Source organism: Spermophilus citellus, assembly GCF_964194105.1.
Source record: "Spermophilus citellus genome assembly, chromosome: 5".
NCBI lineage: Eukaryota > Metazoa > Chordata > Mammalia > Rodentia > Sciuridae > Spermophilus > Spermophilus citellus.
Genome location: NC_138186.1, coordinates 118,500,846 through 118,524,881, shown reverse-complemented (window position 1 = coordinate 118,524,881; position 24,036 = coordinate 118,500,846). Strand labels below are relative to the sequence as shown.

The window sequence follows — 24,036 nt, the reverse complement described above, 5'->3', positions numbered from 1 at the left end:
CTCATCAATTCTAGTCATTTATCAGAAGATAGACACACCAATTTTGTCCTGCTCATGGGGATATGCCTTTCTCATCTGGCTGCCTGGACACCAAGCCACCTTTTCATCTTTACTCTCGTTTCTCAGGTACTTCCAGCCCAGAAAGGGGAAGCCCTACACAGGGGACATAAGTAGTCCAATCCCTGTTCCTTACTGTAAATTAAATTCGATGGCTGGTTTGCAGAGCTTATTATGTGATTTCTACTCAAAAATGAGTGAAGATCCAATCCTGAAACTAGCCCAGACTCAGCTTCTGAGGTAGGCAAAGGCCTTGAAAGACCCTGGGCGCAGCTCTACTGAAGCCAACTTCGAAACAGCTTCTGAAATCAGAATAGTGTTGCCACATCCCCCCTAACATAAATGGAGAGAAAATTAACACATAAAAGTAACTTTAATTCAGGACAGGGATAGCTTAGTGGTGGAGTGCTTGCCTAGCATGCATAAGGTCAGGAGTTTAATTCCCAGCAATGCAAAAACAAAAACACTTTAAAAGAAAACTCTGAAAAACTCTTTAATCTCCATAATGGAAAGAATTACTGTATTTCACTGAATCTGAGATAGTGATTGTAAAATAGAGCATTATTATATAGTTATATATGTATAGGGGGAACATGGAACTAACTTTGCCACAATATTAATGATCATTGATTGGAAGGTATATCCTGATGTCAGAGATTTTAAAAGTGTGGTAAACATGAATATCTTAGGATCAATTAAATTCAGCACCAAAAAGTTATTATTCAAAAAATTTATTTAAATAATATATTAGAATTAAGTATATTAAATTGTAACCTACTCATTATTGGTAGCATATACTTAAAATTTTTTGTTTCATTTCTCATTAAAAACAAAGGATGGACTGACACATGGGTTAATTTAGGAGATGTGTTGTAGGAACTTTGAAATTTATGGATTTTCTTAGGCAATCATTTCATTTTCATTTCTCGAATCACAGATCAGGACATGATAGACAAGACGTATGTTAAGTCTCTCAGTGTAGAGCCAGGTCTCCTGGGCCCTGCTGTGTTCTCTTCATGGAAATAAAAAATCAAGTGAGTCCATAGCATTCTTTGGTCTAACCCTACAGGTAAGGTAAAGCAATTAATAAAAGCATTTATTCCACCAAAGATGTTCTTTCATGAAACTACTGAACTTTCCAGGGTTACGGATGCATGGAAATTTACACAGCAAATCCAATCCATTCCTCCCTCATTTTGCTCTTTTAGGACATTACCCAAGTTCTCAAACAAATGGCTTCTTGGCACGTTCTGAAAGGTATAGTCCATAAAATATTACTTAATCAGCATTATACCAAACACTAGTCTCCTGACTAAATACTACTTGGTAGTTTATGGAAGACTCTGGGAAGTATGCAACATTTTGTAACTTTTTAGCATTTGCTACAAATGGAACAGACATCCTATTTCAGTGTCCCCAGAGCATTTTGAAAATCTGTGAATGCTGTCCTGTGGCTGGCTTTTTCAAAAGTGGTAATTATTCAGGGCAGTACATAAATAATCCATCTTCCCCAAGTGTTTGCCCCTTTTTTGTCCTAACTTCTGGCAAGGTGCTTCATAGAGGAATAACCAGTATTAACTGCAGAAGATGCAAAGGTTAGCACATCTGAAGAGATTGGAAGAGGTTGGAGACTGACTGCGGGCTGTAACAAAATATTTCCACATCTCTTTTAAAGGATGACTCATTGTGTCATTCATTCCAAAACACTTCAAAATCCATTTCATTCCATTTTTATGCATCCCCCTCTTCATTCTATTTTTATAGCCTAGAACTAGAGGGCACAGCTTTCTTGTCCTCACTCTTTCTGTTAGCTTTTCGCTGGCAATCCAGAGGCAAGGTGGCTAATTTATACAGCACAGGAAATATAACAGCAGTGAATATCGCTGACCCTAAACAGGAATACAGAACAATAGGCAAGTCTGGATATTGTCCTTCAACAACTCCAATTATTGCAGGAATAGCCATGTCTCCCAGGGCTGCACCAATTACCAAAAAGGCTGCTGATTTCCCACTTATGGTCGTGTACTGCTCAATCCAGGAAATACCACTGGGAAACGTGGTTGCCATTGAGGCCCCATACACTGAAGTGGCAATCCAGAGACAGAGTGGATTCTTGTTGAAAAGCACCAGAAATAAAGATGAAGCCAGGCTGCCAATGTTGCTCAACACAATCATGGTGCCTGGCTGTAGGCATGCAGCAAAGAAGATCGCCAGGCCTCTGCAGGCTGCAAAGGTCCCCCAGAAGATGGAGTTCAACCCAGCTGCTTCACTTTCTTCCATGCCAGCATAGGTGGTGGCAAAGGAGAAAATATAGGAGCCATAAGTTATCTCTGCTCCAACATAAAAAAAGAAGAACACGAAAAGGAGGCAGAGAAGGGTCTTGTGATATTCAGCTCTTCGATATGCCTGAGCAGATACTTTTGCTCTTTCCTGCCTTGAGCTTTTCTTAAAAAACAGAGCAAAAAGAAAGACAGACACTATGAAAATATAAGCACCTATAAAAGCATAAGCCCAGAATAGATTCATGTCATCAGGCAATCCAAAGAGAGGGGCTGAGTCAGCTTCAGATGATCCGTTGGTGGCTGGAGACTGAAAGGCAGGCTCTGTGTGGTTTTCAGCAGACACTGAGGTACCCAGGGCCAATTTAGCCAGAAGTGGAGCCAGAAAAGCACCCAAGGCGAAACCAAAGTGTAATGACTGCATGTGTGGGGCTCCTTTGTCCCCCCAAAGAGCCAAAATGAGGATGTTACCACCTGCCAACGAAAGATGGAGAAATGATTTATGTTAAACATGGTAACGCTGAAAAAGGTAATTAAGAAAAGAAGGCTGAGTCTGTATCATGTGGCTTGCACATTGCAATATTCAGAGTTATTGAACATGACACCTGACCCAGTTCTGTGATTGAGGAACTCTAACCCAGTACCACCAGAGAGCTAAGCATATGACATCTCATGCATGCTGGAATTCTATAAGCTGATAAACCACTACCTCCAAGCACATTAGCCAAAGCTTTTCATAAAACAGTGCTAACACTGTATTGGGAAATAATGCTTATTCACCTATTTATTTCTAAATAATTAAAATATATATGTATTTACTAGACAAATATGAGCATCAGATAGTAGCCAATTACTAAAGCTTTCTTTTTCTTGGAACTGGTAGTCACTTCAAGAACATCATTTACCTATGTATAAACCAGATGCAAAATACACTTTGAGGAACCCAAATACTGTAGGATTCTAGTAAGCCCGTTACAGGGAACGAGAACATCTTTCAGCATCTGCATTCACCCTGTCTGGACACCTGCAAAGTGAAAGACTGGAAGCATCAATTGTTTGGCTTCCTTTTTTAAAGATTAGATATTTTCTGATGAATGTATAATTCTACCCTGTAGTTTAACATCCAAACTAAGTCTGACATATAAAATATTTCCTTGCAGTATCTGATAACATTAGAATGGGAAAGTGGACCTTCAAAGCTGGATTTGGCCCTCAATAAACATCACCTGTGTCATTGGATGACCCATGGATTAACTCGACTGCAGCGGGCGGGAAACTTTGAGAGGGAAAAGAAAGGAAACCAAGGTAGCATACAATATGGGTTTCTCTCAACTCAAAAACAAGGGTATAGTTTAAATTGAATGGCTGCTTCTCTTCTTTCACCACCAAATAAGGGTTCCAAACTTGTTTTATCCTAGTGAACCATCAATCCCTTATACTACAGTAACAAAAATCTATCACAAAATGAAAGCTTGCTTCTCTGTACTGGAATTAGCCACAGGAAGGTGTCCTTCCCTGTTTAGATAATATAAATCAACAATCTCCCACAGAACAAAATCCTTTATGTTCACTTTACATTTGGCCGCTCAAAAATCGATACCCTAACTGGCAAGAATAATTTATAGAAGAATGATTCTGAATGACCCATTCAGAAAGCCCATGTAATTTCAAGAGCATTGCAAGTGACAGTTTTTTTTAAAATTTATTGGTTCATTATAATTATACATACGAGGTGGATTCTTTATGCCATATACTTTCATGCACATAATATAATTTAATCAATCTCGTTCCCCAGTACCTTTACTTTCCTTCCCTTCCTCCCTCCCCCTGATTCACTTGCTGTACTCTACTGATCTCCCTTCTATTAGCAAATGATAGTTTAATACCATCTGCTCTCCCAGAGGTGACACTGAAGAATTCACTTACCTGTATCCAGAATACCTATTGAAGTGCCAAGGACAGACATCATGACTATCAGTAATACTGCTCTCTTGCACAAAGGAATAATGTAAAGACCAACTGTAGTAGCTAACATTGACATCCCTGAGAAGAAAAGATAAAAAGCAACTATTTAGAAACAGTGTGAAGCCAGGCGCTGTGGCACATGCCTATAATCCCTGCAACTCCGGAGGCTGAAGCAGGAAGATCGCAAGTTCAAAGTCAATCTCAGCAACTTAGCAAGTCCCTGTCTCAAACCACAAAAATAAAAAGGGCTGGGGATGTGGCTCAGTGGTAAAGTGCACCTGGGTTCCATATCTGGAACCAAAAAAAAAAAAAAAAGAAAGAAAAGAAAAGAAAAAAAAAGAGTATGCATTATGGTCATCACTTCCAGCGCAAAATAAGATCAAATTAAAGTTGTGTAATCGTGGGTTGGGGTTGTAGCTCAGTGGTAGAGAGCTTGCCTCACATGTGTGAGGCATTGGGTTCAATCCTCAGCACCACATAAAAATAAAGATATTGTGTCCATCTACAGCTAAAAATATATTTTTTAAAAAAGTGTGTAATCAGGAATATACCTATGGGAACCCATGAATCATGGGTTGCAGAAGCTCTTACAAGACATTATTTCATTTAAACCTTATCTAGCTTGTAGACTACAAAATGTAAATTTCTATGACATGAATATAATTCAGCACTAATAGTAACGAGACTATAAACTATACTACAAAGTTTTATAGCAAAAGAGAAAGGCCAAAAATTATTTACTTAAATATTTCACATATTAAAAAAACTAAAGAATTTTTAAGTAGAAGTTAACAGTTTAATAAGTCAATAGGAAAATGCAATCAATGTAGTAGGAATGTACTAATAATTTTGAGAAATATGGGCAGAAATACATTTTTTCAACCTGCTTTGGAATTAAAAGAGCTTCTATATGTATTCATCAGCAATAAATGATTCTCCTTGCTTCCAGAGGAATTTTATCACATTAATCTGGATTTTAAAAAAATGTGTCAATTCATCCAAAAAGGAGTATGATAAAAGCTTTGGCATCTGTTTACATTCTGGGGCCATCACTGACATGAGGCAGAAGGGACAAAAATGTAGCCTTCCTCAGTTCACTTACCATCCCTTTTCTCTCATTTTCAATCTGGAGTCCATAGAGCCTGGGCAGGTTCCAGGAGTTCTGTCTAATGTCTGTGGCCCTAGGAGATCTGCCCTACACCCTGATGAGCAGAGCCTTTTGGACAACCAGTGAATGATCCTAAATGACAGTGAAGTGGTACCTAAGTTACAGTGAAGATCTAGAAGGCTAAGGATTGCTAACACACACACCTGAGGGCTGATCTGAGTTTCCACAGGGCCCAGCACAGACTCCCCTGAACTGCCAAGGTGAGAGCAGGACCATGGAAACCCAGTTCCACAGAGGACACCAAAATCCCACCCATTTCACTCTGCTCTGCAGGCTACTGTTTTCATATGTAGAGCCATGTGGTAAATGCAATGATAGTAACAAACAAGCAGAAATCAGCGTTTACTTACCCATGAGTAAAAAATCATTCATACAGTCAAAAAGAACTCCACCAATCATAGAGCCACACAGAAATCCAGAGGCACGGCCCACAAAAATTAGTGAAAGACTGCTGATATTTCTGTTTACATTCCGTGCCAAATCTTGAAAGGTGGGTCCCAGTATAGCGACACCCAGTCCCTAAAATTTAAAAAGACAAAAAAGCTTTTTTTTTTTTTTTCACTTAGGATCATTAAAATTATGTCCATCTAAGTGGTGGCTTTTTCCAGTTTTTAAAAAAAAAAAGTGGGAGGGGGGATGTTACTGAGCTTTTCATCGCTGTGACAAAATACCTGACAGAAATCAAAGGAAGAAAAGATTCATTTTGGCTTACAGTTTCAGAGGTTTCCACCCAGAGTCACTGGTTTCATGCATTTAGGCCTGTGGCCAGACAGAACATTATGCAGAAAGCACATGGTGGAGCAGAGCTGCTCACCTCATGATGGCCCGGAAGCCATGAGAAAGGAAGGCTCTGCTGACACATCATTCAGAGGCTCCAAGTAGGCCCCACCTCCTAAGCTTGCATCCCCTCCCAGTAGCATCACAGGTTGGCAACCAAGCCTTTAGCACGTGGCCTTTAGGGGACACTTCACATCCAAACCATAACAAGGAATTACAGTATCATGGAAGAGATTATTTTCAGAACCAAAATCAATAAAAATATACAATGACAATACTGTTAGGATTAGAGCTATAGATTCCCATGGTTTTTCTTGTATTGGCAATTCTCAATTTTTAAAAATGATTGAGCTCTTCTGGCTTTTCTTTTTTCTTTTCTTTTTTTTCCTTGCATTTTCAAATTTAAAAAAAACATGGAAGACCTCTGTATTAAAAGTTAATTAAACAATAACATTAAAAATTTTATTGAAATTGACTTGCATGTTTTCAAATATAACTACATGAACTAACATGAGAATTCAGATGTCAGAAATTTAAATTATCAACATATTATTTTCATACTTGGTGTTACTAAAACAGCAGTTTTGCGGGTACAATGGGGGTCCACCCTCTGAACTACACATATATGATATTCAGGAGATTAAACTATATAAAATTTTCTAAATCCACATTTTTGTTCAAATAAATCCCAAAGCTACCAGGAGCACAGTCTGTGTAGCTTCCTTAGCTACATACATACATACCAGGTGGTTGGGCAAACGTTGAAATGAAAAATGTTAAAGCTGGTTTTGTTTAGATGTTGATGTAGATCTTTACATATGATATATGTGTGACATTTTCTATTATAATACTTTAATTGCAAATTAAATCATAAAAGAGCTCCACTTAATTGGCTTTAAGAAAAATAAACTCTAATACAAATTAAGTATTCCTTTGAAAAATAAGAACTAACCCGTATTCTTTTCAATTTTATGTGACTTGAGTAATAACTTTGATTCCTAAGAATATGGTTGGTTTAATGAAAACAGGCATGTCTTTAGGGTTTTCAGTACTCGATATGATATAGATACACAACTTTTCCTACTTAGGTTTACAAGTAAAATGAGTTACGTGATCTCTATAGTACAAAATTTGTCTGCCAAATATAACATGATGGTTAGCTGTTTGATGTCTCATCTTTACAAGCAATTCAAACATAATTGTTCATAATAAATGAGTTAAACAGATGTATGAAATATTCTCATGTAAAAGATGTTCTTCCTATATCATAATGATTTGCTTTTTTTTCCCTTCAAATCAAGAATGAAAAGTTGGGGGCTGGGGTACATCCAGCTCAGTTCTAGTGCATTTCCCTATCATGGGAGAGGTGCTCCGTTCCCTCCCCAGCACCCTTCCTTCCAGGAAGCTCCTCCAACAAAAAAACAATAATGGAAAGTTGGGGTGAGAGAAATCTATACAAACAAGAATTTCATTCTCAGGGTGATTTAAAACAAATAAAGCTAAGGGAATTGTGTTAAATTTTTGCGCCCTCTACAGTTTCTTTGATACAAAGACTAAAGATATTGGAACTGTTATTAACAGGCTCTGTGCCACCAGGACAAATTACACTAGAAGACAGCACATGATTCTGGAAGTTACAGTTTATAGACTTGCCATTGTACAATTGCTGGAGTGGAGTTCACAATGGTATGTGTTATGGTTTGGATGTCCGGTGTCCCCCAAAAGCTCACATGTGAGACAATGCAAGAAGGTTTGGAGGAGAAATGATTGGGTTATAGCTTTAACCTAATCAGCGCATTAATCCCTTATGGGATTAACTGAGTGGTGACTGGAAGCAGGGGTTCGTTGAGGGCATGGCTATGGGTGTATGTGTGGTATCTGCAGAGTGAAGTCTCCCTCTCTGCTTCCTGATCGTCATGTGAGCTGCTTCCTTCTGCCAATCAATGATGATCAGCCTCACCTCAAGCCCCAAGGAATGGAGCCTGCTGTCACCACCTCTGAAAATATGAGCCCACAATTAAACTTTTCTTCCTCTACAATTGTTCTGGTCAGGTCTTTATGTCACAGCAGCAGAAAAATCTGACTAAAACAGATTGCTTCTCAGTGTTCAGTAGATATGCAGGAATGTAAATTCCAATTGACATACGAAACTGAAGTTAATAGAATGAGTGACTGAGAACATGGTAGAAGGCTTATGGAAGATGAATTGTGTGAAAGGAATTCTATGTGTGACCAAGCTAACATTAGAAAAAAGGAATTATTTAGAAGTTTTTCTAAAAATTGAGTATTACTATCTAAGTTACAATGCAGAACTAGAATCTGGTCCTTACTATCAAAACAACAAGGTTTTAGCCACATGCAGTGAAACATGCCTGGGACTTAGAAGGCAGAGGCAGAAGGATTACAAATTCAAGGCTACAAGGCCAGACACAGCCACTTAGCTGTGTCAAATTTATTTTTTTTTCCAAAAAAGTGGGTCTGAGACTGTAGTTTAGTGTTAAAGTGACCCTGGGTTCAATTTTTAATATCAAAGGTGGTGAGGGAGGAAGTCAGGGGCAGATCCAGACCAAAGAAGTATGGAGAGTGCCTTCCAATGAGGTCAACTTCCCGGTTGATGGAAATGCTTGAGTACACAAGCAGGGGACCCAATTAGATGAACACTTCCACACTAGTGCCCCTAAGCAGGGGATCCAATAGGAACACTAAAATAGATGCATGGACATTGGGGACACCAATGAACAATAGTGTGAAGAGTGTGGAGAAGGGAGGAGATAAGAAAAGGAGGAAATTCCAGGGACTAAAAAGAGAACAATCCAAAACTTCCCCACTGGACTTCTGGCTCAGGAGCCCCTTCTCTTTGGAGAAGTCTGTTACTGATAACTTTTGCTCTTTCAGTAAATATGTTACTTGGTTGTTATCTTTGTGTCGTGTTCTTCAATCCTTTACTGAGTGGAGACAACAAACCCGATACCCCTAGATGGTAACACACACACACACACACACACACACACACACACACACACAGAAAAACTGTTGCATGCAACAGAATAATCATATTTTCTTGTCAATGGCATCAGTATGGTTAATAAAGTTCCATATGATCTTCAAACATAACCATTTTAAGTCCAGTTATTCCCAGAGTTAATTGTTCTATCTGCTGCTCTCCTTAGCCACTATCAGTTTGGTGTTCAATGACATTCTTGCACTCTGTCAAGTGCAGATGCATGATAACTTTCAGATGATTCCAGGATGTGTGTGAAACCTGGTTTGACTGGACACAGAGGGAAAATCTGCAAGAAGGCAGTGGAAGAAGACGGAGGTGCTGGGGCAGAGTTTGCCACTTTTCTGACCCAGCTAGTGGAGTCACTATTCAGGTCATAGTGCCAAACTCAACTCAGTCTTCCATGGCAGATGATGCCAGCTATAGCAGACAGGAAATGGACACTAACCCTGCTCTTAATGAAACTTAACTCTGTCAAAAATAGTAGACAGAGTGAAGCAGGACTTGCTTTCTCAGGACTTCTCGGAGGCCTCTATTCTCTATTCTCATCCATTCTGCATTCCTAAATTTATCTGATGTTTTCAGAGTTGGAAGCAATTTCCTGAGGCTCTGTGTTCTTAAAGTTACACAACAAAGTGAGAACCATATGGAGAAGATTCTAAATTAATTTGTGAAGAGAATGTTCTCTGTGATACGTAGTAATGATCCTGTGGCAAGCGCCATAACACTCCTGTTGTTGGGAAGTCTGGCATCAGTAATTCCTGAGGGGAAGAATGCTCAGCCCTGTATTCATCAGAGTTTGGATTCACATGATAATGTAGACATTTAAGCTGCAGTTTTTGCTGCTGCCAACTTCTCTTGCTATAGGAATTTATAACAAAAATCTGGGAAAAGACTCAAGGTTGAGCTACACCAGTAGACTTGAAGCTGAAGTTGATCTCCACCTCCAGCATATGCAGCATGATGCACTTCTGACCTCCAGGGCTCCTTGGCTTTTACAATAGCTGGTCCTGTCCTATCCTTCCACCGAAGTGGTGACTGTTCCCTTGCACACTTTTTACTCTGCTTACATCTTCACCCTTGGTTGACACACCTAAGCAAATTCAGATTCTGATGAAGTATTTGAAGAATGATCTCTGGAAAGCAGTAAAGAGACCAGCTATTTAAGATCTGAAATTCCTTGCCAATAAAACACTGTATACTTGAAGTAGGGAGGACATCCACTCTGTGAATGTGCCCTCTGGACACATGATGACTTAAAGCTAGGGATATTTCCTGTGCTTTGCTCACTATCAGGAAGCATCACCAGCAGACATTGCTCAGCATAGCTCCAGGAAATGTGGCTTCTTCCTCCAGATTTTCTGACTCAGTCAAATTAGCCCAAGAGTGCTATACCCTATAATAACAGGAGCATTGCTGCTCATGGAGTGAGAATCCTAACGGATATGACTGTCCAAGAGAAGGAGCTTTGGGAACTGGAGCAAGATTCTGACTTTGGCCTGGAATCTCTTCTGGTGCTTTGTAGTCAGGATGATAGTTCAAGTGGTCAGCCACTTTAAAGATTGCTCTAAATAGTATAGTAAAGTTGGCCAAGGGCAGGCCCCATCCTAGCCACTCAGTGGTTGAGACCTTGCTGACCCAGCTGAACATTGTTCAGGATTCTGCCTGGATCCTGTGATATGCTGTTGCTGGGCAATTGAATTCTTGGGGACCTCGTGGAACTCTATAAGGTGAAAAGCCAATCAGACACAGAGAAGCAATGGGAGCTTCTAGTAAGTTTGGCTACTGAGTTTTGTAGTCAGCAGAAGGCATTATCTGCTTAAGTAAAGGCTGGGGTTGTGGCTCAGCGGTAGAGCACTCGCCTAGCATGTGTGAGGCCCTGGGTTCGATCCTCAGCTCCACACAGAGATAAATAAAATAAAGGTATTGTGTCCAACTACAACTGAAAAATAAATATTAAAAAAAAAATTTAAAAGATCACTCAGGCACAGTGGCACATACCTATAATCCCAGTGAATTGGGAGACCGAGGAGGAGGATCACAAGTTCGGGGGCAGCACCTGCAATTTAGTGAGGACCTAAGCAACATAACAAGAACCTGTCTCAAATTTAAAAATTTAAAAATATGGCTGGGGATATAGCTCCGTGGTAAAACACCCCTGAGTTCAATCCCCAGGACCAAAAGAAAAAGAAGGAAGAAAGAAAATTAGGAAGGAAGGAAAGTGATTCCTTTGGTTATCAGAATTTTAGCAAAGAAACTGACTGGCTAATAAACATCAAGCTGATGTTTAACCCAAAATCAAGCACAATAAGGAAATGTCTTGGTATATTTTTCTGCTAATTCAAACAGTATTAAAATTGTGAAGTTATACAATTTGAATGAACTCTAATAAGAGTGACACAAGTCTTATTACCCATCATAACCTATTTAATAAACAGGGCTATGCACCTGGACTGTAGAAACAAAATTGGCACTTAAGAGGATATAAATCCATTGCTAAGTGTGTACTCATGAAGCACTTGGATGGCTGTCTTGTCCTTGCTGAGTTTTCACAGCTGCCATGATTAAAATCTCTGTACTCCAAGATTCATCATGGAAGAGATGAAATGATCCAAATTAATACCAAACATCAGTAGGGTAACGATTCTAAAATTGTCCAACTGGCTTATAACCCATGTTGGGTTTATCCAGTTTATGGTTCTGGTAAGAAAATAAAAGCCATAAGAAATACATGCTGGAAATGATAGATTTCATTCACTTGTCACCTTCAGTGCACATTTTCTGGTTATATAGAAACTTTCCCATGGAGACAGGCTGATGCTGTAACAGTAGCTACAGTTACAAGAAAATGTGTTTTCTGTACAAGGCATTCCTGGAGCAATCTCCAGTGAGAGAAGAACAGATTGCTCTGCACAAGATGTCAGACAGCTTTAAAAAAAAAATGCTACAGACACAATGACATTAGGCAAAACTTCAATGAATAGACTGGATTGCCAGTTGATGGCAATTGGATTCATTCCTACTGGAAAACATAGACTGACCCCTTGAGAAGCAGATGCTGAGGCCCATCCCCCAGTGATAGAACCTCACATACCTCCCACTCCATAAACTCTCACATGATTCCACAGAGCAAGGACTTAATGCATTATTGTGAAAGCCTGTTTTTCTTCATGTCCCACCACGTGATGACAACCAGAACTTCCATGATTAAGAACCTGGAGAGTGAGTGTTCGGAAATGACAACAATATTTTGGAAATGACTGTTAGAAGAAACTATGCCATGCTCCTCTCTGCAACAGAACTTCAAGGCCTTGAGTCTTGAAATCTACATCTCTCAACTCAGTGGCACCCCTCCAGACTCCTGACACTGACACCTGTTGGGGACCTTAAGGTAAAGCTGACCAAGGAGGTTTCTCCCCAGAGGCAGAGGGCATTCTAGATGTGGACAGCTTTCCCAAGATCTAGGATCAAAACTTCTCCACCATCCTGAAAGACTTATTTTTTTTCTCCCCTTTCCCTCTAATTACCTGCTGGACTAATCCCTTCCCTTTGCTTACAGGAAAATACACCAGACCATAATGTAAATGACTTTAGCAAAGGCTAATGCTCTATCAAAAACTCAGAGCAATTATTGGGTTTGCGGGCTAATGCTCCCAAATCAGGGAACAATTCCATTATTCCAGTGCTGCCCCGTGTTCCCAGTGACTCACCTTGAAACCACAAAGGAAGAGGGGAAGCAGTCCTTGATATTCTGGACATCACTACTCCTTGATTTCTATAATTGTTTGAAATACTACCCTGATATTTCCAGTTCATGACATATCTCTACCAAAATAGAAAACTTATTGGGGTGATGTCTGCAAAATATGTTTTGTGTACATAACACCTAGGGATTACCTATACAGGCACAAGACATTGCATGTATGATGTCACTGCATTAAATCCAGTAATGTCTCTTTACACTAAATGACATCATGCACACTTACATGGTGGCATAAAGGGAACTCAAAAAATTTCCCACTGGACCTATTTATAGCTTTGCAGATTTAGCAAGTTAATAAATTTAGCCAGAAGCCATTAGCCGGCCCTCTTTTCCAGTCTCTAAGGACTCTGTGGAGAATTTGTCTGCTCTGTTTGGACTCCTCACTGGACTTGGATCTTGCTATTCACCTGGCTCTCTCCTACCTCCTCAAGAGCTTCCCCATACCTCCTATAATCAGAGGCCAAAGCAGTCAACATCCAAAACTATATTTTGGAAATGACTGTTAGAAGAAACTATGCCATGCTCCTCTCTACAACAGAACTTCAAGGCCTTGAGTTAATCTCTAAAAAAAAAGTTGCTAATAGGGTCCTGGGTGTTCATTCTTAGCAGTAGTGGGGAATGGATTGTTTGAAATTTGAAGCTACCACATAAGTTGCTAGAAATTTTGGATCTTGAAGCCAATGAGACCTCACAGGTTGAGAAGGGTTCAAGCCAGTCTTTGCAAGGTGAATGATAACATATTCAACAAAAAACACTTAGTGGAACAAATCTTAGTTTTAGATCACCTTTCACTAATGTGGGGGGCTTGTGTGTGGTGCTGAATAAAACTAAATGCTGAGCTTAAATTTCCCTTGATTTTAGTTGGCTACAATATAGACATTTAAGAGGTGGCTCAGGGGCTGGGACTGTGGCTCAGCAGTAGAACAGTCGCGTAGCATGTGTGAAGCCCTGGGTTCAATCCTCAGCACCACATAAAAAATAAATAAATAAAATATGGCTAAGGCAGCTGGCAAGGTGGCAGCCTCACTTATTTCTCCCCAAATTATAAAAACAGGAAAACTCAACACAAAGAAATCCAACAAGGTCAGTAAGGCCAGTGATTTCAGTGATAAGCAAATTGGCCAACACCAGGAGAATTAGTGAACACTGGACTAATTGTAATTAGTACAAGTGGGTACCACTCCACTTAGATGATGTAAGACCAGACCCTCAAGAAAGACCTGGGTCAAGATGTCAACCCACAGCAAATCAGTCACCTCATAATAATAGGGGAAATGAAACATAATGAACTTTGATTAGTCATATGGTTACTGAGAACATGGTGCAAGGATGGACCAGCCATTTCAAACAGAACTTTACATCAGAATGATGTGTTACAATGACGATGGCACGAGTGTACAGGAGTAGCCTGTGGAAGCAGCATTGCTTAAAAAGCATATTAAGCATCAAATTGAATATAGCTTCAGTATAGAAAACTTGGAATGTGATTTCTTTCTTTGGAAATTTTGAACAAGGTTTCTTACCTATTTCCCTCACTGCTGAATTTTACCATGTTCAGACTCTCACCACAAAACCTTAATATGAATTTAGAGGCACTGAAGGACAACACAGAAGTAGAAGTTATGGATGAGAAAATGAGGAAACAGAACTAGAGAAATGATCAATCCGAGGCCCTCCTCCAAGAAACATGCCACAAGCAGGTTTCTCTCAACTGATCAATTGTCCAGAGTTCATACCAAGCCACACATTGTCCTCACATACACAATATGCCCCAGATTCTCCAAGAATTGGAAGTCCATGGAGCTCAAAGAAAAGTATTCAAACAAGTAATCTTCAAGCAAGGTTTGCCTAAAGGTTTGTCTATCAGTTTACCTGACATGGACTCAAAGCCTTGGATAGAAGTAAGAGAGAGGCATCACACTGCTTCTGTGTAGCCACATCCTGAGCTGCTTTGCTCAGCCTTGGCCTCCTGCCATAATGTTCTGCATCACCTCCACCCCAGAGCTATAGAGTCAGCTGACCATGGACTGAACCTCTGTGATCCTCTAAAGAAGCTCACTGTTTAGTCTCTCAGCATGAAAGTTACCAAGCAATCTCCCATCTTCCAACTAGACAACCTCTCTCTCCAAATATGGCTCCAGGTTCACATGTAAACCACTATGGAAACCCTGGTACTTCAAAACAGAACCCTTCCAGTACTCCTCAGCATTTAATTCCAGGCTCAAACTTGGAGAGTGAACCCTGAATTCAAAACATTAAAGCAGGCTACAAATTGAAGCAAAATGATGAAGAACAAGAGCTTCCAATGGATCCCACAGACCATGGAAAGCAATGTATCAGTTCAGTGATGCCCTTTAATTCCTAAAACAAAACAATGGGAAACCTAAAGGCCTATAAAACAAAATCATTTCTACTGTGTGATTTTTCACTTCTGTTGTAAAGATCAAGTGTATCAGTTGTAAAGGGAGAGGGCATTTTGTGGTTCTGGGGAACAAACTCAGGACTTTGTGCACACTAGTCAAGCTACATTGAGAAATATTTAAGAAAAACTTTAATGAAGAAATGTACCTATCTACATATGCAAATTTTTTCATATGATATTATCAAAGCAGACTTTTGGTTATGATATAGTTGAGCCAAAAACAGATTATCTTTGCATTTAAAGCCAACTGGTGTATATTTCACATTTTATTCAGGCTAATTTTTTTCCACAAGTAGACAAACAGAAGAAAATGGTATAGGTTTTATGTTGCACATAGCATAGCCACAGTAAGAACAGTTATTCAGCAGGAAATTTTTTATGCACTAATATATTCTTGTTAGCCCAACAGGTGTTTTGTTCTATCACCCTTCAGTTCATGTTCTTCAGGAATTAAGCCTAGAATAGTTACGTAAAAGAGAGGAAACTGGATGTCAAACATTAGGGAACGTGTAGAGAATCACCTCCCTACTCAAGGGCTGATGTGTTTTGGCCTGTTAACTTTTAGCTGAGGCCTGATGGAATCTGAGATAAGCTTCAAAGACAATAATACATATATATGAGTTATTCTTTACTTTAGTTCTTGAAATTATGGAATGAATGATGTATGTTATATTTTTGAACTTGTTCAAATAATACGAGTACTCTTTATCTATAGTCAGTAATGGCTAAAAATTTTTTTTCAGAATTCAGGTTGGTGAAGATGATTTAAATGGCAGATTCTGAAAAAGAACTAACTCTAAAAGGAATCTGTAATCCATATTTCAAATTTTTTCAATAGTTTAATGATCTTATTTGAATAGACTTTTTCAGAATTACTACACAAGGAATTTTAACAGATTTTCACTAATGCACAGCTAAATAGATTACAGTGAGGTCTGCAGCGGCTTTGATAAAATAGCTTAAAAGTTTGTAATAAAAATGAACCTTGGCGATTACTTAATTTTAGTTAAGAACCCATCAACCTACTGATTCACAATGTGGGGTGGGGCAAGTGAAGAATGGAGACACTTTGGATTGGGCAGAGGGGAGTGAGGAGAGGGGAAGGGATATGGGGGTGGAAATGGTGGTGGAATGAGATGGACATTATTAACCTATATACATGTAGGATTGCATGAATGATTTGAATCTGCATGGTGTATAACCAGAGAAATGAAGAGTTATGCTCCATTTGTGTACAATGAGTCCAAACGAATGCTGCTGTCATGTGTAACTAATTGGAGCAAATGAAAATAAGAAAGAAACCATCAACCTCATATTTGCTAGATGTACAAAATTGTTTTTTAAATGCATTTTGTCTTCTTTGACATTATTCAGTTGAATGTGGTAGAAAACCCTTATTTCTGATTCAGAGCATTTTTAAATATTATCTCTGTCCCCCAAAATAGAAAGCTTTCATTATACTAGATATTAGTTTGTTAACCCTGTTTTTCAAAAGGGCTACCATTAATTGCACATAAACATGAAATATCAGGCTAGGGATGTAGCTCAGTGATAGAGTGCTTGACTAGTGTGCACAAAGTCCTGAGTTTGCTCCCCAGAACCACAAAATACCCTCTCCCTGCAGTGTTTCCTGTCACATGTGAAATACCCTCCCCCTGTACTGTTTTCTGTCAAAATTCAAACTTATCAAAGTAAAAAAAATAAATTGTTCACTGTGGAGTTTAAAAATTTCTTAGCTTTCAGTTTGAAATTATTTATTGACCAGGAAAATATGCAATAATTTGCTAAAATTGTTTTTCTACCATATCAAAGTACATAGTTCATGCCTTTGCTATCTGCAGGCCTATAATGAGTTCATAGAATTTTTAAAAGGGAGTTAAAGGAAAGTTAAGTAGATCCTTTGGGAGATAAACTTGAAAATGTTCCTATTTAATATTGTAAAATCTTTACAAATGAATATCATAAAATTATCTGTTTCTTTGTCATAAAAATAATTTTTGTTTAAATGGTAACTGTTACTTGCATAGCTAAATTTCTTCGATTGACAACCTAGACATTTTATAAACTAAGAAATCTTAGACAAATTAATAATATTTCTGAGGGTATTAACATTTTAGTTCTACAACATACTATATGGATGTCTTAAAATTCTGACATTCTATAGTTTGTATTAGACATGCTGTGTTTATAATCTTTTACTTATGGGATTTTTAAAGGGTTTTTTTTTGTAGAGAGAGAGAGAGAATTTTTTAATATTTATTTAGTTAGTTTTTTCGGCAGACACAACATCTTTGTATGTGGTGCTGAGGATTGAACCCGGGCTGCACGCAGGACAGGCGAGCACGCTACCGCTTGAGCCACATCCCCAGCCCCATACTTATGGGGTTTTTAAATGTATTTTGGTCCTGAATTGTTAATTTGATGAAAATTCTGCTTTTAAAATCATCACTTACTAGGTTCTAATAAATAAATATTTAAGCTTGAAAAAGGAAAAAGAAGGAAAAAAAAAAAGTCATCGCCCACCCTCAGGGAAGTTAAAGAACTAGAGATCAAACCCAGGGCTCACACATGGCAGGCAAGTATTCTACCATTAAGCTACATCCCAACACCTTATCTTTTATTTCTGAACATGATTTTAAAATATTTTAATGTAACTCTTTTATTTTGGACTAATTTAAACTTGAATAATATTTGTTTTCATAAAGCAGAAATATAAATTTTAAAGTTAAAAAAAAAGGTGGCTAAGGGCTGTGGCTGTAGCTCAGTGCTTAAAGGTATGTGCTTAGCATATATGAGGCTGGATTCAAACACCAGCATGGAAAAAAAAAAAAAAAACTATGGCCAACGATACTGCTGCTGTTTCTCTAGACACTGCCCACAGGATATTTTAAGGAAACTTCTCAATAGAAAGGAACATATGATGTGACCTTGAGAGCAGCTGTTTGAAGCCATCCTGAATGGTCCTTGGCAAGCCTGGCTGTCCCAAGTTTGTCTTTCTGTTTAGAAGTATGGATACCTATTTATAAGTCAAGCCATTTTGCAATCAACTATGCTCCTTAATTGCCATCATGCTTTGAACAAAGACTGTGACCAGCTGGACTCAAACACCATTGAATTCCCTTTGTTATGTGAATTTTGGATTGTTTGATTTTGATAGGTTTGGTCTTTGGTCCTTGGATACACCTGTTACACCTGTTAAGGAAAGTACTTTGAAATTTCTTCCTATTATCCTCCCGATAGTCATCATCACAGTCACCCTGAGGAGCTGTATGCCCTCAAGAATTACAACTATTTCTATGCTTCCATTCCATGTACATCAAACAGTAAACCAAAACATGAAGAAAACATAAAGAATCATCCAACTAATTTGTCCTTTTTTTTCTCCCCCATTTTTAAGATCAAGGGTGGGATTGTGGCTCAGTGGTAGAGTGCTTGCCTAGCATGTGCGAGGCCCTGGGTTCAATCCTCAGCACCACATAAAAATTGTATCCAAGTACAACTAAAAAGTTTTTAAAAATAAATAAATTATATAAAAAAAGATCAAAACCCAAGGACATTCAACCACTGAACTACATCCCCAGCCCTTTTTATTTTTTATTTTGAGACAGAATCTGACAAAGTTACCCCAGCTGGCTTCCAACTTGCAGTTCTTCTGCCTCAGGCTCACAAGTCTTTGGGATGACTGGAATGTGCCACCACACCCAGCTGGTAATACGTCCTTTAAAACTGAGAATTCCAATTTAAAACCATTTAGACCAAATTGGTTAATTAGGATGGTAACAGAAAGTGTCTGTGTTCAAGGTTTCAGTCAAATCTCTCAAAATTAAGAGGCTGACAGAAAGGGAAGAATTCTAAAATTAAATTTGGCCTAAAGCTGTCTCTGGGTGTAAGGAATGATAACATTCCTCAATATGTCCACACTGGAACTTGAGAGTATATTCTTGGAACAAGTTGCTGAGCAGCAAGCATTCAGCCTGACACATGCTGCAAACTGCTCAGAAATGTGCACCCAGGGCGGTTGAATGAACTGTAACCATTCAAGCTATTTCTTCATATCATTTCCTTATTGTGTCTGTAGATACTGCCTGCCCACCTTCTTAGGTGGATCTTTTTTAACCTTTACTGATTTAGGTAGTGACTGCTTCCTGAATCATTCCTTTCTGCAAAGAAACTGCTAAAATGGACTTGTCTAACATTTTCTTTTTAATAGGTTTTCACAAGAACTAAAGATTATAGTTGGCTTTCAGGAGAAATTCCTTAATGCCTTTAAGAAAAAAACTATATTTCTGATTCATTTACATTTCAAGAATAATTCTCACTGCAATACTCTGCTGCAAACTCACAGTGTGCCTCCAGCCCAAGCAGAAATAGTCCTCCAATGAGGACCTGGTTGTGTACAGAGGCACCGTGTCCTACCCAAGCAGGACTGAGGATCAGGGTGTGCACAGGCCCAAAGAAAGCTTCAGCTACAATAAATGAAGCCTGACTTTTAGCTGTAATCAAACTACTTCATGTGCACCTGCAGTGATTTCTTTCTCACCCCTCCCTCTCTCGGCTTTAAAACATTTCATAAAACAACTGTGGCTCAGAGTCTTTGTGATGCCAAGTGACCAGAAGTGACTCCTCACAGGACTCCCCTCTCCAGCTCCCCAGTGTCTCAGTGATCAAGGGATGAAAGTGTCCACAAATAGTGAATTGAGGGGCTGCCCAGGAATTTCACCAAAGGTGCCTCCAGCCTTGCACTTTGCTCCAAGAAAAACTTTTGAGGATCTGAAGGCTTGGTTTCTATAGGATTGTGGGCAGAGTAAGACACATGTTCCTGGCTCTACCATTGAACTAGCTGTGTGATCTGGAAAGGACTTTCCTCTGTGGTCTATTTACTTCTCTGCACAATTAAGCAGCTGATTAAATTTGGTCAGGCCACCAGGAACAGGAAATCCCAGAATAATTTGGGGTGTGAAGGGCAGTGGCTAAAGACCTGGGCAACCCCTTTTGTCTTCCAGTGCTCTGGGGAGACCCAGCAAGGCTTGCTGCAGTTGGCAAACATGTTAGGTAATCAATTTCGCATTTGAAAGTAACCCTCCATGATTAGAAACGTGCCCGTCTTTTAGATAATTAAACGGAGGCTCGGACAGACTAATAAAAAGTGCCCAAGGTCACACAGTGCGCAGGTGGCAAAGCTGAGACTCCACTGGGAAGGCCACGTTCTCTGCAGGGCGCCTGCTCGCGCGGGGCCTGGGAGGGTCGCAGCCCCAGCTCTCACCAGCCCCAGGAAGGCGGCAAACACGATCACGGTGGTGAACCAGCGCAGCATGTTCGCGGCCCGGCTGCTCCGCTCGGACACCCCCACCATCTTCGGCTCTGTCCTCGCCGGGGCCCCGGCCCCATGGAACTCCAGTTCCATCTCCAGCTTGGCGGCTCCGGAGAAGCGGTCTTGCTGCCGCTGAGCTTTCAGGTGCACCCTGGAGCTCTGAGCTCCAGTCCCTCCAGGCCCCTAGGTCCCTCCGGGTGCACCTCCCTCCGGGGTTCGTCTTGGGTCAGGTCCTGGCAAGTAGGACTTTGGACAGCAAGCCTGGTGTGGGCAGGGAAAGCCAGCGACCCATCCCGTACCGGTGCAGGTCACAGAGCGGAAAGGCAGCTTTTTGCAAGCCAGGATCCAGCTTCAAACCCCACATGGCTCTGGTTGCCTAGGAGACCGGAGGACTCAGGCGCAGCATCACACCTAGGTGCCTCCTAGCCTAGGGAGCCCGAGCTCCAGTTTCCCAAAAGGTGAATCAAGGGGAAAGACGTGGCCTCATCCTTTAGAGCAAGTACCTTCCAAAGAATTGCAAGGTGGACCCTCATGTCCTGGGGAAGGGAGGGACCCCCCCCCCCCAATGAGCTTTCCCTTAATTTTTTCCCCAAAATCCCTGCCCTTGTGCTTTCTTTACCTGAGGTTGTTCGATCTGTTGTTCATTTTTCACTCCACAAATATTTGTTGAACCTCTCCGAATTTCAGAATTTCACGTTAGCCAGATTTACAGATCGGAGGATTAAGGCACAGAGTAAGTAACAACTTGTTCCTGGCCAGTCAGCGCAACAGTGTCGTTTATGGTGGTGTACGAGTTGCTCAAGAAACAAATCCCTGTCCAAAGCTGCAGTTTCAAGCCCACACCTGCCCTAGTTCCTGCAGATAATTCTGGTGTGGTAGGGAAGTGGAACAGGGCATTGATTTGCTGTGATTGCTGGCTGAGTAAAGTTACGCCTGCTGAGAAGGAAAGGCTTTCTCTTTTTTATCCAATACCAGGTTTGTTTTCTTTTACTCTTTAACCAACCTGACCACAACCTCAAAATATGAAGTAAATATTTGCCTTTATCATCTCAAATACCCTACTCTACCTGATTTCTTCTTCTTCCTGCCCCCATCCACTGAAGCTCCCATACTATAAACCCTAGTCTTAGCAACCCAGAACCCAACTCTCCAGCTTCATCCTTTGGGTCATTAAATCCTTCCCAGTTTACCTCAGAAATGTCTTTTCAATCTGCTTTTAATTCTCCTTTTCCACCACCTTAATTCTCAACCTTCTCATTCCTTGCTTGCAAAAAGTTTCTGGTTGATTTCCAAATTGTGCGTCTGGAAATTTTCTGTGGGGATCCTCTGGAATATCAAGGTGATGATAGATAACAAGAGTTTAAAAAGTAGAGTCAGGCAATCAGGGTAGAGGTAATAGTTTGAGATTTTATTTTAGGTGAAGCAATACTTGTGAAAAAAAAATTATTTTTTCAGACTGGGAACCAACTCTGGTTTTCACACATGCTAGGTAAATGGTCTGTGTAAGTTAATTATTGACTACGGGATTTGTGCTAAGATAGAAATGAAAACAATAGGCACAAAGGGCTATGGGAAAATGTGGCAGGGAAGAATTAATTCCACTTGGGAGAGTCGCACAATGTTCCACATAGAAGGTGACATTTCATCTGGGTCTTTGAAGGGTAAGTAGAAATCGCTACAAAGTATTTTGAGTGATAAGCAACTCTTAGTACAAATGTACAGAGAAATTCAAAAGCATGGAGTGTTTATAAAGCAGACTCTGGTAAATGCTTGGAAAATGTGCACACAGAAGAAACAGTTTCTATCTTTATACAATTCATAGACTAGTAGGGTAGACTAGTATTAAACTGTTACACAAAAGTTATGTGGCTTAATAAGTATAGTAGTAATATGAAGGAAAATATAGTAGAGGCTGTTATTTAAGATACCTTATTTTAGTTTGGGGTGCTTGGGAAGATGTCTTTGAGCACAGTTTGGTGTCGTTGACAAAAAGTGTGTCTAAAAAAGAATGGAAGAAGACATGGGACACATAGGTTAGGTCCACACTGTAAAGAACTTTGAATGCCATAAAAAAAGAGCTTGGACTTGAGCAACTCACTTCTGTTGGCATGATGAGATTGGATACAACCAAAAACGTTTTCTCAGAATATCAAGCTTCATGAAAATTCATCTTTATCTCCTAAAACTGAGATCGTGTTACCATCTTCCATAAACCTGCCCCACGTCTGTGGTATTCCCTGCAGCCACCACCAGGCACCTGGTCATCTCAGTGAGGAGTCTGAGATCCTGCCTTGATGTTTCCTTCTTTCTGTCTTCTCCATTAATCACCAAGTCTTGCCAATTTTACTCTGGAGATATTTCTAGAATATAGCCTCCTCTTCATCAAAAAAAAAAAAAAAAAAAAAACAAAGCTGAATTACAATGAATTCAGTTTAAAGAATAAAATGGCCTTTATTAGCAACTGTAGAATTAGGATGGTCATTAGCAACTGTAGAATTGGGATGGTCATAGCAGAGCTGGGACGTGGCTCATTTATAGAGCGCCTGCCCAGCAGTCAGTGAGCCCTTAGATCTATACCCATCACTGGAAAAAGAAAAGTCATTGCAGCATTTATTTTTTAATTTTAAAAAAAATCTGAAATAATGCAAATGCTTAAAATAAAAAAATAAGATGGTGATTATTCTACAAACATTGTAAAATACTTAATGCCCCCTTAAAATACTAAATTTTATATTGTGTATATTTTAGCACATAAAAATAAAAATTTTCAAATGAAAGTAAAAATTTAGGTCCAGGGTATATACCTCAATGGCAAAGTGCTTGCCTACTTTCAAAAACCCTGGATTGGTTTGATTTTTGGCACTGCAAAATAAGTAAATACATAAACAAACAAGTAAATAATTGAGTGACTTTTTAAGGTCTTTTCAGTAAGATTTTTACAGACTAAATAGTATCAATAAATAATACAGTGAATTGAAAAAAATACTTGATACTTCTTTAAGTTGCCTATAAACCTATGTTGTCAATGAGTACAGATGTCATTTCATATTACAGAACAGTGATACATTGAAGCAGATACATTTTTTCCTACAATAATTTTTGAGTTTCAATTACTCTATCCATTGTTAGTATTTTTGAAAATAATTTTTCCTTTATAATTTTTTATTCATTATTAATGTCACAAATTTTTATTTGTTTTATTGTGCAGAATGCTATTATAATGAAATTCACTTGACTACAAATCATTACGTGGTGTTATGGGTTGCATAGGAGGTGTCCCCAAAAGCTCTTGT

At 39.4% G+C, this 24,036-nt stretch overlaps 1 protein-coding gene across 1 annotated transcript; it reads right to left on the bottom strand.

The window, feature by feature from the left end:
- Positions 1-1,815: 1,815 nt before the first annotated feature.
- LOC308648767 (sodium-dependent glucose transporter 1B-like) lies at positions 1,816-20,836 on the bottom strand (the record flags this gene model as incomplete). Its single annotated transcript, XM_081293759.1, has 4 exons — positions 1,816-2,810; positions 4,263-4,379; positions 5,820-5,988; positions 20,696-20,836. 4 exons carry the CDS (start codon positions 20,834-20,836, stop codon positions 1,816-1,818), a joined length of 1,422 nt encoding a protein of 473 aa, XP_081149885.1.
- Positions 20,837-24,036: the final 3,200 nt, after the last annotated feature.